The 15,983-nt window shown below is 34.6% G+C and overlaps 1 protein-coding gene across 1 annotated transcript; it reads left to right on the top strand.

Moving 5' to 3' along the window:
• The first annotated feature begins 9,264 nt into the window (after positions 1-9,264).
• On the top strand, positions 9,265-15,983 carry LOC127105830 (FRIGIDA-like protein 4a). Its single transcript, XM_051043044.1, has 3 exons — positions 9,265-10,301; positions 14,825-15,000; positions 15,117-15,983. The coding sequence occupies exons 1-3, from the start codon at positions 9,458-9,460 to the stop codon at positions 15,744-15,746; spliced, it is 1,650 nt and encodes a 549-aa protein (XP_050899001.1). The 5' UTR covers positions 9,265-9,457; the 3' UTR covers positions 15,747-15,983.

Raw genomic sequence — 15,983 nt, 5'->3', positions numbered from 1 at the left:
TCTTCTCTTTCTCAGAACTCCGTTATTTATGTTTAAGTTAGACAATACGACAGTATGACAATATGATCATGTCATGACACATGGGTGTTGATTCACTTGGTTGTCGAAATGATTGGACCATTACTTTTTGTTAGGTTATCCCTCTTATTTGGAGTGACCCAAATGAATGTGAATTAGTAGTTTATGTGTGTAAGTCTTGGTTATTATAAAATGAAGAGAATTAGGTCAAAAAATTCATAAGATGAGAAACAACAAAAGAAAAATTGAGAGAAGAATGAAATTTTCATAGCCCTAATTTAACACATTTAGATTCACAAGATCAGAGTTTTTTTCACAATCCAATCGTTAGAACGTCCTGGAATTTTGACACAATGTTCGTCACTTACAAGAGTACATTTTGAACAGTGGAGATCGAATTATGAGCATTCTAAATCTGTTTGACGAGTCCTTTTCTAAAGTGAGGTTTTTGTGGTTGTTTTGGTTGATTGTATCCCTTATTTCTTATTGTATTTCAAGATTGATCGTAGATCTTGATGACGTTGATGTATGCCTCTAACTAGTATTAGAGAGAACCTTGATTGTACCAATTGTTTGATTATAATGGAGATTTAAGTGGCCTACGGGTCCCGTGATTTTTACTCCTAGTTAACGGAGATTTTTCCACACTAAAATTGTGTTGTGTTGTTTGGTGTGTTTTTGTTAATTATCATTGCATTTGGTATTATGGAGAGATTGTGTTGTTTGGTGTGTTTTTGTTAATTATCATTGCATTTGGTATTATGGAGAGATTGTGATGTTGAATTATTTTGTTGCGTTTGTGATTTCCTCCTAACAAGTGGTATCTATAGTCGTGGTTTGATTTGTGCAACGATGAAGACGAACACGTCTAGGATGGTGAGTTTGAATGGATCTAACTATAATGTTTGGAAAAGGGAAATGAAAGATTTTCTTTTTGGTAAAGGCTTTCACTTGTCGGGTTTCTCTAGTGAAAAACTTGATGGAAATAGTGATGAAAGGTGCTTTGTTGCATAGACATGTTTGTGGTTACATTCGTCAATGGATGGATGATAATATTTTAAATCATGTGAGCTCGGTGGCTCATGCTCGCTCTCTTTGGACCAAACTTGAGGATTTGCATGCAAGAAAGATGAGAATAATAAGTTGTTCTTATCCAAGCAATTGATGTCATTGAGGTATAATAATGGTTCACCAATGACCGATCACTTGAACATTTTCCAAGGGGTTTTAAATCAATTGTCGATGATGAATCTTACTTTTGATGATGAAATTCAAGGTTTGTGGCTTCTTGGTACTTTGCCTAATTCTTGGGAGACTTTTAGGACATCCTTGTCTAACTCTGCTCTGTATGGTATCATTTCAATGGACTTTGCTAAAAGTAGTGTGTTGAATGAGGAGTTGAGGTGTAAGTTACAAGGTTCTTCTTCACATTCTGAGGTGTTGGTTACCGAATCAAGGGACATTACATGGTAAATCACAAGAAGGCTCTAATAGATTGTCTAATATTAAATGTCATCATTGTGGGGAAAAGGGACACATAAAAAGGTATTGCTGGAAGTTGAAAGAGAAAACAAGAAGTAGAATTACAACAACGACAAAAAGGAAGGTAACAATAATGAAGATGTTGCTATTGTTGATGATTTCTTTGTTGTTTGTGATAGTTGTATAAAGAATGTCAATCTATCATATGATGAGATAGATTGGGTGGTTGATGATGGTGTTTCTACTCATGCAACCTTGGGACGTGATCTTTTTTCAACTTACGAGACCAGTGACTTTGGGGTTGTTTGTATGGGAAATAATGGGCAAGATAATGTCATTGGAATATGAGATATTTGTGTGAAAATTAGCAATGGGACTACTCTAGCTCTCAAAGGCGTGAAACACATCCCGTAACTTTGATTTAATCTTATATCTGTTGCAAAGTTGGATGAACAATATGATAATTCTTTTTCGGCCAATCAATGGAAGTTAAAGAAAGGAATGGTGGTTGCTAAAGGAAAAATGAATTCAAACTTGTATATCGTCCAACTTGGGGTTTCAAGGTGTTACATCAACACTTGTGACAATGATAGCTCATCCAAATTATGGGACAAGCGTTTGGGTCATATGAGTGAAAAGGGTTTGAGCATTTTGGCAAACAAAAATATGTTGTATGGTGTTCCCGATGCAAAGTTGAGAAAATGTTCGCATTGCTTTACGGGTACACAAATGAGAGTTTCCTTTATGTCATCCAAACCAAAGAGGAAATCATAAGTGTTGGATTTAGTATATTTTGATGTGTGTGGTCCATGAAGACACAATCACTTGGTTATGCATATTAATTTGTGACTTTATTTGATTATTATTCTTGGAAAACATGGGCTTATACCTTGAAGACGAAAGATCAAGTGTTAAATACCTTCAAGTCGTTTCAAGCACCGATTGAAAGAGGAACATGGAAAAATCCCAAGTGTATCTGAACCGATGACGGGGGAGAGTATATTGGACCTTTCGACAAGTATTGTCAAGATCAAGGTATACGTCATTAAAAGTCTCCTCCAAAGATACCATAATTGAATGGGTTAGCTGAAAGAATGAATAGAACTTTGGTGGAAAGGGTGAGATGTTTACTTTCTCAATCAAAGTTGTCAAAATACTTTTGGCGAGAAGTATTAAGCACAATTGTACATCTTTTAAACCTCATACCATGTGTTCCTTTGAAGTTTGATATTCCAAATCATATTTGGAGTGGTAAATATGTTTCCTACAACCATTTTCGAGTGTTTGGGTGCATGGCTTATATGCATATTTCGAAGGATGAGAGATCAAAATTAGACGAGAAGTCGAAGAAATATGTATTTATTGGGTATGAACTTGATGAGTTTGGGTATAGATTCTTTGATCCGGTTCAACAAAAGCTTATTTGTAGTCATGATGTCGTATTCATGAAGGATTATACCATTGATACATCGATTGAAAATTAAGGTATGGAACCCATATCACTTTCAAAGATATTCCAATTGAAAATCAAGGTATGGATTTGAATGTTGAAAATATTTTAAATCCTAATGATATTGTTGATGTAGGCACTATAGAAGATGTTGTTGAAAATGTAGTTGATCAAGAGGTTGAAAGTGTTGAGCACCCAATTTTTTCTAATGAGTTTCTACTCGTGATAAAAGGCCTCATGTTCGATACCCATCAAACGAGTATGTTTTTCTTACTGATGGTGGAGAACCCGGAAGCTTTGAAGAAGTTTTGGAGGATTAGAACAAAAAGGAGTGGATGGATGCCATGGGGGATGAAATGTAATCACTTCGTGAGAATAATACCTTTGAGTTAGTGAAGTTGACAGAGGGTAAGAGAGCATTCAAGAATATATGGGTTTATCGGATAAAGCAAGATAAATGTACTTATCAAAGAAGTTACAAGGCTCACTTGATGGTAAAATGTTTTAACCAATGGGAAGAGCCATGACTTTGGGAAGATTTTTGGTCCAGTTGTGAAGATGAAATCTATTCGAGTGGTTCTTAGGCTACTCGCTAGTTTTGATTTGGAAGTATAGCAAATGGACATGAAGAAAATTTTCCTTCACGGTGATCTATATGAAGAAATTTACATGGAGCAACCAGATGGATTTCGAAAGAAGGGAAAAGAAGATTGTGATTTTAAATTGGTAAAAAGGCTTAATGGTTTGAAACAAGCACCTCGCCAATGGTATCAAAAGTTCAACTTGGTAATGAATGAACATGGGTACAAGATGACCAAGGTCGACCATTGTGTGTTTTTCGGAATTTCTCTGAAGGTGATTTCATTATTCTCTTGCTTTATATGGATGATATGCTAATTGTTGGAAATGGCATTTCAAGAATTAAAGAGTTGAAGAAAACTTTGAGTGAATCTTTTGCTATGAAGGATTTAGGAGAGGCTCGGAAAATTTTTTGTATTGAAATTGTTCAAGATCGAAATAAGAAGAAGTTGTACTTGTCACAAGAAATGCATGTGGATAAAGTCCTTCAGCGTTTTAGTATGGATAAGGCTAAAGCGGTGAGCATTCCACTTGCTTCTCGTTTCAAGCTTAGTCATAAACTATGTCCATCTACGAATAAAGAAAAGTTGAGTATGAAGAACATTCTATACTCATCGGCCATTGGTAGTTTGATGTATGATATGGTTTGTATAAGACCCGATACTGCTCATGCTGTGGGAATGGTGAGTCGTTATCTCTCAAATCCGGGAAAAGATAATTGGGAGGTCGTGAAATGGGCAATGAGATATTTGTGTGGCTTGTGGAATTTAAAGCTAACCTTGGGATGCAAGAAGCCTATGTTTATTGGGTATAAAAATTTGGATCTAGCCGGAAGCTTAGATGGTCAAAAATCTATTTCGGGGTATATGATAACTTTTGTCGGGGGAGTCGTTGCTTAACAATCAAAGTTGCAAAGGTGTGTTGCATTATCTACTATCGAAGTCGAGTTTATAGTCGTCGTAGAACCGTCAAAAGAGTTGTTATGGTTGAGGAAATTTGCAACGGAACTTGGTGTGAAACAAGAAAAGTATATATTGTTTTGTGATAATCAAAGTGACATTCACTTATAGAAGAATTCCTCCTTTCACTTGAGGTCGAAGCATATTGATGTTCGTTATTATTAGATTCATGATACATTAAATTCCAAGTTGATGGAGCTTGAGAAGATTCACGCCGATGACAATGGTTCATATATGTTGACGAAGGTGTTTCCTAGGGAAAAGTTTGAGTTTTGTCGCACGGTAGCCGAAAGGGTGTTACCCTTAAACTAGTCGCTCAGGGGAGTTTATTGGGCTATCCCTCCTATTTTGAGTGGCCCAAATGAATGCAGGTTAGTATCCATGTGTGTGTAAGCCTTTATGATTATAAATCAAAGAGAATTAGGTCAAAAATTCATAAGGTGAGAAATAACAAAAGAAAAATTGAGAGAAAAGTGAAATTCCCGCAACCCTAGCTCAAGACAGATCAGTCCCACGAGATCATAGTTTTCTCACAATCCAACCGTTTGATCGTCCTAAAATTTTGACATAATGTTATTCACTTACATGAGTACATTCTTAATGGTGGAGATTGGATTCTGAGCATTCTAAGTCTGTATGACGAGTCCTTTTCTAAGGTGCAGTTTTTGTGGTTGATTGTATATCTTATTTCTTGTTGTATTCCAATATTGATTGTAGATCTTGATGATGTTGATGTATTCCTATAACTAGTGTTAGAGAGAACCCTGATTGTATCTATTGTTTGATTATAGTGGAGATTCAAGTGGCCTACAGTTCCTGTGGTTTTATACTCCTAGTTAACAAAAGTTTTTCAATGCTAAAATTATGTTGTGTTGTTTAGTGCACTTTTGTTAATTGTGTTTGCATTTGGTATTCGGGATATATTGTGTGGTTGAATTATTCTGTTGCGTTTGTGTTGAAGTGTAATTAGGACTATTAGATCTTTTGATTATGAATTACACGTCTAATTTTAATGAATGAATACAAATCATTTACGATAACTGATAGATCATTGTTATCAAACAATTTTTTACTTCCCTTTTTCCATTTTCGTTGCAAGCTAAGGTTTTTCATTTGTTTCTTGATAAGTTTGATCCTTGACTCTTTGTTTAAGTTTGTTAATGGTAGAAATGGTCAATTCACCTAGGTTAGACATATTATAGGTTGGAAAATTCTAGTACGACATGCATGTTGGTGACTTAGTGTAACTTGTCAATATTCTAAGGGTAAACATATTGTAGGTTGGGAATTTCTAGACGTGAACAACAGAAAGTTCAGCCCAAGATGTGTTATCTCTTGCATAATTGTCTGATTATTGTCGATCATAGGGTGTAATGAAGTGGAATATGAAATTTTCTTTCATATGCCTAAGATGAATCCAACATTTCATATACAAGCAATTATGCAACAAGTATCGTCCTTAGTATCAACATTGTCACACATAGACGACCAACAAAATTTACCATTTGTGTGAAAACTAACATAAACCCCTTTTTACTGTCGCTAATCATGTTATCGCTAACTATATATATATATATATATATATATATATATATATATATATATATATATATATATATATATATATATATATATATATATATATATATATATATATATATATATATATATATATATATATATATATATATATATCCCCATGAATGGGAGATTATATGATTGAGGAAGACTTGCATAAAAGTATATATAAACACTTACTTAACAATGAAAATTTGATTTTAATAATTTAAAATAATTTTGTATTTTTGTATAAATAAAATAAAATATTTAAAATTAATTTAATAAAAAAACAGAATTTTTAAAATTAACTTAAATAAAAAATCAAACTTTTAGAAAGGTACAGAGAATGACATAACAATCATGGGAAAATGTTGGAAACTTAACTTAATATGGTTATGGAGAGACATAATAGTTTAAGGTGTTAGATTAGTTCATAAGTATACGTATCGGTGTGAGATCTGTGAGGTTCAAGATGGTAGGAGAAAAATTTCAAAAGTGGTGAAAAAATTGACTTTTGTTAAGGAGTGAATGCGTGAGTGTCTCTAGAGATAAGTTGTTTAGAGAGTTTTTTTTGGAAGGTGGATAAGGTCAAAAGTACATCTTTCTGGCATGTTCATTGGTTTGATAAAACTTTGTTAAAAGATAAAATTCTACAGGTTGTATGAGATTTCTCTAGTTAAAGAGGCGTCAATGACTGATGAAATGTGGATCTACTTTTAGGTTGTTGTACTTTGTTGGAGAACTAATTTTTGCAGGATATCAAAGCAGACAAATGGTTATGAAGGCTCAACTTTGATAATCAATATTATGTCAAAGATGTTTATCGAGTGCTTGCCCAAAATTTAAAAATTGATTCAAGAATTCATATTGATTGTATTTGAGCACGCCCAGAATTTTTTTTACAGTATGTATTAAATGATTGGTAGTTTAATCTGTAAGTTGCTTTGAGCATGCCATCAATTAGTGTTATTTTTTATCTTACTTGATTCCATCTTTGGATTTTGTCTATTATAAGATGACTTTTGCTGAATTCTTTTTTGTTTTTGGTAACAAGCTAATCTCTTTTATTAATAATCTGTTTCTTTAGTTTTTTCACAATTAACTTTATAATAATAAAAATGATATTTTAGTATTTAGAGGAATTGTGAGAGAGAAGTTGCTCCTTTGTTTGAAGAGTGATGTTCACTACATCTCATGTAGTGATCACACACTCTCTTGAAACCCCAAAGCATCCTTCGTATCCTTTGGATTTTAAAATTCAGATTATCTATCCAATATACACCAAATCACTTCATTAGAGAAGTACCATATTTTTGCCAAAGATATGTTTGGATTCCAATCTTTGTATGCACCTTGTCTACTTATTTTCTGCATTTTCTTATAATAGGGGAAAAATTCTAGATTTTAATCTTCGGATTAACCCCATGACGATATTTTGGGATTTTCTATTGCCTTTATCAGATTTTTCAAAAAAATATAGAAATTATCCAAAATTTTCGAAAAAGATTTGAAGAAATATTGGATTTTTTTGAAAAATTCAGCAGGAAACTTTATTTGACACTACCGAAAATTTCAAAATTTCCGATAAACTACCACGCTTTTTGAAATTTTTGATAAATTATAACATTTTTTGAAAATTTCAATAATGTTAAATTTTTTTTTTGGCTTATTGAATATGAACTATCAAAATTTTTAAAAATTTGGAAAAATAAGGAAGATACCAGATTTATTATAAAAATCAAATATGTTAATTCTTTTTCAAAAAAATATAAAAAATTCATATTGACAATTTAAAAATGAACTACAAATTTGGTAAATTACCAATTTTTTTGAATGAATTACTAAAAATTCCATTAGTAATTTTAAGTTTAAATGCACTTTTAATCATCTTTTTCAATATTTTTAACATTTCAGTCATTTTTAAAAATACTCAGTCTTTTGATTCCTCTATTAAATATTTTTAGTCTCCCTCCACTTTTATGGATGTGACACTTGAAAATTTTGAAATGGCCAAAAATATGTGATGCCACACATTATAAATTATAAATTTATTATTTTATTTTCTTAAATTATTTTTACTAATACTTTTAATAATTAAATGTTTTTAATATGATAATTTTATTTTAGAAAATTTAAAAGTTAAAAGATAGATGATTGGTGTGACCCTCCTCATGCACACACTTAGTCATATAAGACAGTAGATGCAATAGGAGTGAAATTCATCCATACCATGTTTTATGTTATTGTTGGTATATACAATAATTATAAATAAAAAGTGAACAAAGCTAGTAAAACCGAAAAGAAACTAGCCTTGTTGAACATAAAAAGGAGAAACAACATTGAACTTGCCAAGGAATTAACAAACAACTTTATCAATTAATCAAATCTAATTACAATTCGGCTGTGCTAGCACTTCACATAAATACCAGGATCCTAGAACTACTGCAATGACATTGTTCTGAACATTGCAAATGGGTATTCAATTTGTATACATACACCTATATGCCATAAAAAAAATGCAAACTATGGCCTCATGGTTCTGGTGTTAAATCCTCCATGTAAGAAATAAACCAAGTGCAACAAGACGCATTGAAATTAACAACAATATTAGGAATTGGATACTTATTTGGAGTGTATTTAAGAACATCAAGACACATCAAAATTAACAACAAATAGTTTTGAGCAAACGTATCCAAATCAAATTGATACTTGAGGGCATCATTTCAATAATTGGGTATGTGAGGGCATCATTATGATGACCCATTTGAACATACATCCTCGTCATGGTGTTCTAGGAGAACAAACTTTATCGAAGTAATTTATCAAACGGATAGGAGGTGTAGGAAACATGGTGGCACTTCGCGTATGTTGTGGTGTGGTTGTTATAATATTGAGTAATGGGTTGCTTCTACAAAGAACATGAGTTTTAGGGCCATATATTTTCTTAAAATTTGTAATAATGAATTTTTGAATAAAAGATTTATAAAATAAAGTAATTAAAATTATTAATTACTAAAAGTATTAATAAAAGAATAATATAAAATTTTGAATTTTTAAATATTTTTAATGATGTGATGCACAATGTGAGTTACGTCCCAACTTTTTAAGTATTAAATCCAAGTGGAAGAAAATTAAAAAAACGAAAAAAATATTTAATAAAAGAATAAAAAATTGAATGTTTTAAAGGATTAAAACGTTAAACCGCATTTTTAACTCAAATTTTTCTCTAGACAATTTGAAAATTATAAGAATAAATGGAGTCCCAGTTTTAAATGGGTGTTGTTGATTAAATCCTTCGCTAATTAACATACATTAGCACTTTCTGAAAGTACTAGTACCAAGCAAGCATCAAATCTTCTTCTCTTTCATACATTAGGGTTTCAGTTTCACACACTCTAAAAACTCTCCAATGGCGACCCAATTGGTTGCACCAACCTCATCACAAACCGAAAAGGTTCATCAATTCTTCAACGAATTAGAATCTCACAAAAACACGCTCACCAAATGCACCGACCTATTCACCACACTCTCTAACCATTTCTCCACCGTACAAGACTCAATCTCCCAGAAACTCCAAACCCTAGATTCGAAATTTCAATCCCTTGAATCCCGCTCCAAGGAAACCCTAGAATCCCTCGACAACCAAGAGAATTCCATCCCCGAGCGTGAATCCTCCGCCGCTGCACGCATTGATGAGCAGAAGGAAGCCGCACTCGCTGACCTTAGTAACTCCGTTCCTATGTCGACGCTCAACATCTCTGACGCGCTTAAATCGCTGTCGAGGAAAATGGACGCGTCCGCGTTGCTTCGGTTTGTGGTTTCGAAGAGGAAGGAGTCGGTAATGCTGAGGCCGGAGATTGTGGTGGCGATAAAGGAGGCTGTGGACCCGCCGAGATTGGTTCTGGATGCGGTGGAGGAGTATTTGAAGAGTAAAACTGAGGCGAAGTCTGGTGTTACTGATAAGAGATGGGCCTGTGGGCTTTTGATTCAGGGGTTGATTTCGGAGTCTAGTGTGTATTCTAGAAGGATTGTGGAGAGAGCTGCAAGGCTTGTGGATTTGTGGAAGGAGCAGCTGGATGGGGAGCACGAGAAGGGTGCTGCGGAAATGGTGATGTTTTTGCAGATTGTGGCGTGCTTTGGGTTAAGGTCGAAATTCGATGATGAGTATTTGAGGAAATCGGTGATGGAGTTTGCTTCAAGGAGGGATATGGCCAAGGTTGCAGCTTCCTTAGAATTTGGTGACAAGATGATAGGTTTGTTTCTTTTCTTTAACCTTTGCATATGCTTAGTGTTTTTTTGATTATATTATCTATGTTGGTAGAAGGTTCTGTTAATTATCTATGTTATTAGAATGGTGTTAAAAATGCTCCATTTCTTAATCAATTATATGATCTGGTTTATCATTTTGAGATGTTGCCCGTGTATGACTTATGTCTGCTCTTATTGTAAGAAGTTTGTATGCTGTGCTTCAAAACTTTGAACCTGCAGTGAAACTAGCTAAGGCCAATAGATTAGAATCTTAGAACCTTAGAGAAGGACCAACCTCCCTCTATCCACACTGGTTTCTTCATTTAAGTAAAACGAGAATTGAAGAAAGTCTCGATCATTGTATTTTTCTAATATAGGGTCAATTTGGTGCATTTTGCAACATATCGGATTTCTGTTGGCTTCTATATATATACTTCCATAAACTAAAAGGCAAGGAGCCCCTTTCAACGATTGGTTATTATGTATAAAAAAACCTTTCTGTAGTGGTGGGACTTCACCTAAAATTTTGGAGGGACATGATGTTATTTTGGCCTGTTTTTTTAATACACTCTTCCTCAGTACATTATATTCCAAATTAGCAATGATAATATTTTTCTTAGCATTTGAGGCAAAAGCAATATGGGTGAGGGGAGGACTACCATTTTGAAGTGGATTTTTTAAATATATTCGAACGACATACTGGTATTTGTCAATGCTCTATGACCAGTTATTCCCCTCAGCTCTGGCCTTTTCTAGGCCGTGTCTACCTCCCTGACACCAATGTTTAAAAACTCGAGAGCCTATGCAGAATCGGTAGAGGAATGAAAAATCGTAACAAGGATCTTAAGATCTTACTACTGGTAAAAAAAAGTATATTTATAGGAAGTGGAAGAGGGAGCACGATTTATAGCAGTGTATGCAAACTCACGAGTTGACTCGTAGGGTTGGACGAGTTAATGTCCCAAACTCCCACCGGTGTACTGGGATTCAGATTCAAGTGGGATTCGAGTAGGCGCACTCAGCAAACTTGCACGAGTTGAGCAGCGAACTCGTTCTAAGTTATATGATGTGGCACTTCTTATTTTTAGGGTTTTTGAAAAACCGTAATATTTTTAAATGAGCTAGATCTGGGTCGGACCCACGATTAATCTATAACAATATATATCTATAACAATATATAAAGGGAAAACTTGGTTTTGGTGTAGCCTATTTTTCTACCAACTTCACCCTTAGATAACTTACATAATTACTTCTAATAACTTCTATTGAAATCACTACTATTATCTTTCACATAATTTCCTACTATTAACTTCCTTTATAACTTCCATTAAAAATTAACATTAAATAAAACAATATAATATATATTCTCACGTGTGTTCATTAAAAAAGCAGACAGACAATGCCCGTTTGGGCGCTAGTATTTATTAGTATTAATTAAGCATTTATTGAGACACCGTTTTCACACTCTTTAAAAAATAGAATAACAACCAGCAATTAGCAGCCTTCGTCTTCTCTATAAATTCCTTACTATGACCAATGTTTAAAACTCAAGAACTCGGGGATCGTAGAACGGATAGTAAGATCCTACTACTGGTAAAAAAATATGTTTATAGAAAGAGGAAGAGGGTCTACGGTTTATAAAAGGAACACAAATTTATAGAGAAGATGAAGGCTGCTAATTGCTGGCTGACCGTTGGTTTCTTGACAATGAATAATACCTATTTTAAAATGACTGTGAAACAGTGCCTCAATAAATATTAGGATTGTTTGAAAAACCCTAAAATAAGAAGCGCCACAACATATAACTCAGAAGGAGTTCGTTGCTCAACTCGTGCGTGCTCGCCTATTCAGATACCACTTGAATCAAGTGAGAGTTTTTGCACCATCCAAAATTTTCTTAGGCAGTGACTCAGGTTAAGCAGATGGTTCATAAAACCTCCATTTGCATTTGAAACAAATGCTTGCTTCCTGATTTTTGTTTTCCACCTACTGTTAAATTTGTGTTTTTAACACTAATTGTGGGTCAAATCTGCCAAACTTCAATTAAGCTGAATGAATCTGCATAATGTTCATTCCAAGATTAATTTGGTCAAAGCCTAATGTTGGCGACGGAAGTTGTTGTTGTCATGGTATTAGGAAAGAGTGGATGGAAATGAAAACCTGAAATTTTGTTTGGAGGACTGGTGGAGATGGTTTGAGAAACAAGCAAGTACATTGAAAGAAGCCGCATAATGCGCAAACCAAGTTTGATTTGGTCAAAGCCTGGCGTTAGCGATGGAAGTTGGTGTTGTCATGATGTTAGGAAGAGTGGATGGAAATGAAAAACTTGAAACTTTGTTTGGAGTAATGGTGGAGATGGTCTGAGAAACAAGCAAGTCTCTTGATTAGAAAGAATGGCTGGCTACAAAATAATTGTGGGGGAAATGGTGGTCATGGGAGAAATTGCGGGCACATCATATTTGAGCCGTATAATGCTTGCATATCCTTGCATGAGTCAGCATATCATGTTTTTCCATGCTTGATGTTGAAGACTTAAAGGGGATTCCTTCCCACATTACTTGTGTATTTCCTTTTTCTGATATACCCCAAGGGATTGTTATAGAGAGCATATTTAGAACTTAGATATGATATTTATTGCTATTAAATTTTTTAAATTTTAGGGAGCGTATTGAATTTTAAATTATTTTCTAAAAGATATTTGTCTGTTTATTTATTTTTCCTTGGAAATAGCTTCCATTGACTCAAATGTATTTCTCTGTTCTATTGCACTGATTGCTACTTCGAATGTTGATTCTGCTCAATGACATATTCCCACATTGGATGTAATAAGATCTGAACATATGTTTATACATGGAGGTAATCTTCATCTTGGAAGTTGATTTTGTACGGTTGAGTTAGGCTCAACTCAAATTCTAAAATGGTATCAAATTCTATCTTAAATTTGTTGACGGGCTTCCAGAGTTATCAATCCCAGATAGCGGAGCGCAACGGCTGACTCAAAAAATGGGATAGCGGATAACCGCTATTTGACTATTTTTTGGATTCTTTATATTAATAATCTATAGAACATTTATTAAATATAAAATTAAACAATAACACAATTACCCATAAAAGAAAAAAAATAGAGAAGAAACAGAGTAAGTAAAAGTAAAAGAGGAATAAATTTATTAAAATACTCTTAAAAAGAAAAAACAGAGGAAGAAAGAAGAGGAAAAGAAAGAAGAAGAGAAGAAAACTTGAAAACTTAAGCGAAAGCGTGTGAGAAGAAGACCTATTACTCTGTTTTGTGGTCTGAGTTGGGGAAAATCAGAAAAGTTCCTCAGAAGTCCTCCAATGTTTATTTTTTTAAGGGTAATTATGGGTTTTCACTTTCAAAACTGCTGAAATCCGCCCGGGTCGAGAAGTGCTCTGCTCCCGCTACCCGCTAAACCTCAAATAGCATCCGTTATCTCAAACTGGGATGCGAACTGCTCCTCCATAGCGGAGGGTCACCGCTCCGGGACGCTATCCCGGGATAGCACCACTATTGACTGCTATCGATAACTCTACAGTCTACAGGCTTCCCCATCATCCACACTTCAAGATCATTGGGGCCCGAGCATGAGGGGGTGTTAGAAATTCCACCTTCATAGCGGCTCGCCCATAGGCGCCCAATTGCGGCATTTGGGTTGCCTTCATTGCCGTCTCCTACATTTTCATTGTGTTGGAGACAACTTCATTGTGTTGGATGTAATGGAGTGGATTTAGTCCCACATTGCCTAGGGATAGGGCCTGTGTAGTGTTAGGTTGGGTTAGGCCAAATCCAAAATTATTATTATGAGATCAAACTTCTGCTCCCAAGCCACTTAGGTCACGCCACAGATGTTCAATCCTTGGCGTGATGAAGTGTGTTAAGACTTAAGAGTCCCACATTCGATGTGCTAAGGTCTGAAAATATTTTATAAGTGGAGGTAGTCCTCCTCGCCTTACAAGCTGATTTTATAATGTTGAGTTTGGTCAACCCAAATTCTAAGACTTATGTTAAGTGGCAATGTTTACTAGATATCGCCGCAGTGCCTAGGTGAATTATGCCAGCCACCATAGGCAATTTGTGAAACGCCACCAGCCATAGGTTCCAATTCCACATTTTATATGACGAAATTTTGTCCATTCACCATAATCTGCCATGTTTCACCTTATTAAGGCAATATTTTCTACAAACCCTCATTAAATATCTTCATTTTTTATATTATATCTTTTAGATGTTCCTGTTACACTTATCCTTTTAGAGATGTCTTAACGCATTAGAGTTAAATTTTCTGGATGATAAAGCTAGGAAGATGGATGACCTAAAATCTATTAGTGAGAGAAATTTCAATTATGTTATCACATACTGTTTTTACATTAATTCATATTTATTCGACACAGTTATAGCTATCAGAGAACAAAAACTTTATTAGATATTCAATTCAGTTTTGATCAATACTTATTTCATTTTGAGCTCCCATCATACTTAAAACTAATAAAAGCAAGTTTTTTTTGTGTGCAGATATTATAGATGAACTAGTAAAAAATGGCAAAGAGATAGAAGCTGTTTATTTTGCTTCCGAATCTGGTTTGATTGAAAAATTTCAACCAATCAAGCTACTCGAGTCTTATGTTCGGAACTACAAAAGTAATGCAGCTAGCATATTGGCGAATGGAAATAACAGTCAGGCTGCAACTGTATGGACCGCCTTTTCAATTCGGTTTCATATAGTAATGTGAATACGTTAATTACCCCATGAAACACGTCTTAAATGGACCACTTACCACTTTGTTAAATTGTTTTATTTTTTCAGGATGAGTCAACTACTTTGGAATTGAATTCGATTAAGGATGTAATCAAATGTGTGGAAGATCACAAACTTGAATCAGAATTTAGGCTTGATGAAGTGAAAAGGCGGGCTTCCCAGTTGGAGAGAAGCAGGGCTGAGCGAAAGAAGACTTCAATATTTGGAAGTGCAAGATCATTTGGAAGTGGAAGTGGAAGTGGACTTGGAAGTGGAAGTAGACCTCGAAAGCGTGGCAGTCGAGGGAGTGGATCAAGCTCATCTCGTCCAGCCAAATCAGTCAGAACTAGTGTATACCCGTCATCTTACAGTCGCAGGAACCTGGCTCCTCTACATCCTAGTCCTAGTCCAAGATATTCAGCACCATTACACTATCCAAGCCAAACTATGTTGGAAAATTCAACTGCTGCTAATCATTATGCAGCAACCTATGGAAACTCCATCACTCAAAGCCCAGCTGGCATAGGAATAACACAACAACACTACTCATACCCTGTTGACAACAATTTAGGTCCTTCTAATTACCTATCCAGTAGTTCTTATGCAGGACAGACTAACTATGGGGTATATGATTATGGAAGTGCTGCTGCTCCACCAACTTATCCATACACAGTAGATCAAACCAGCTACAGGGGTTGAGTTTTCCCTTTTTCTCCCTCAGTCATTTGTTGCCTGTTGTCTTCTTTTTGATGCTACTGTCATCTAATTCATTTCGTTTGTGCTTGTCAATATTGGAAATAGAACAGTTTCCTAGGAACATATGTTATCAAAAACATAGATCTATGGTGCCAATTCAAAGTGGATTAGTGATGAACTTTTATGTAATAGTTACATAACATTATAATTATAAATGAACATTTGAAAGATGTACTGTAA

This window comes from Lathyrus oleraceus, chromosome 7 (genome assembly GCF_024323335.1).
Source record: "Lathyrus oleraceus cultivar Zhongwan6 chromosome 7, CAAS_Psat_ZW6_1.0, whole genome shotgun sequence".
NCBI classification, from domain to species: Eukaryota; Viridiplantae; Streptophyta; class Magnoliopsida; order Fabales; family Fabaceae; genus Lathyrus; species Lathyrus oleraceus.
The sequence above is the reverse complement of the archived record's forward strand: the minus strand, read 5'-3'. Positions and strand labels throughout refer to the sequence as shown.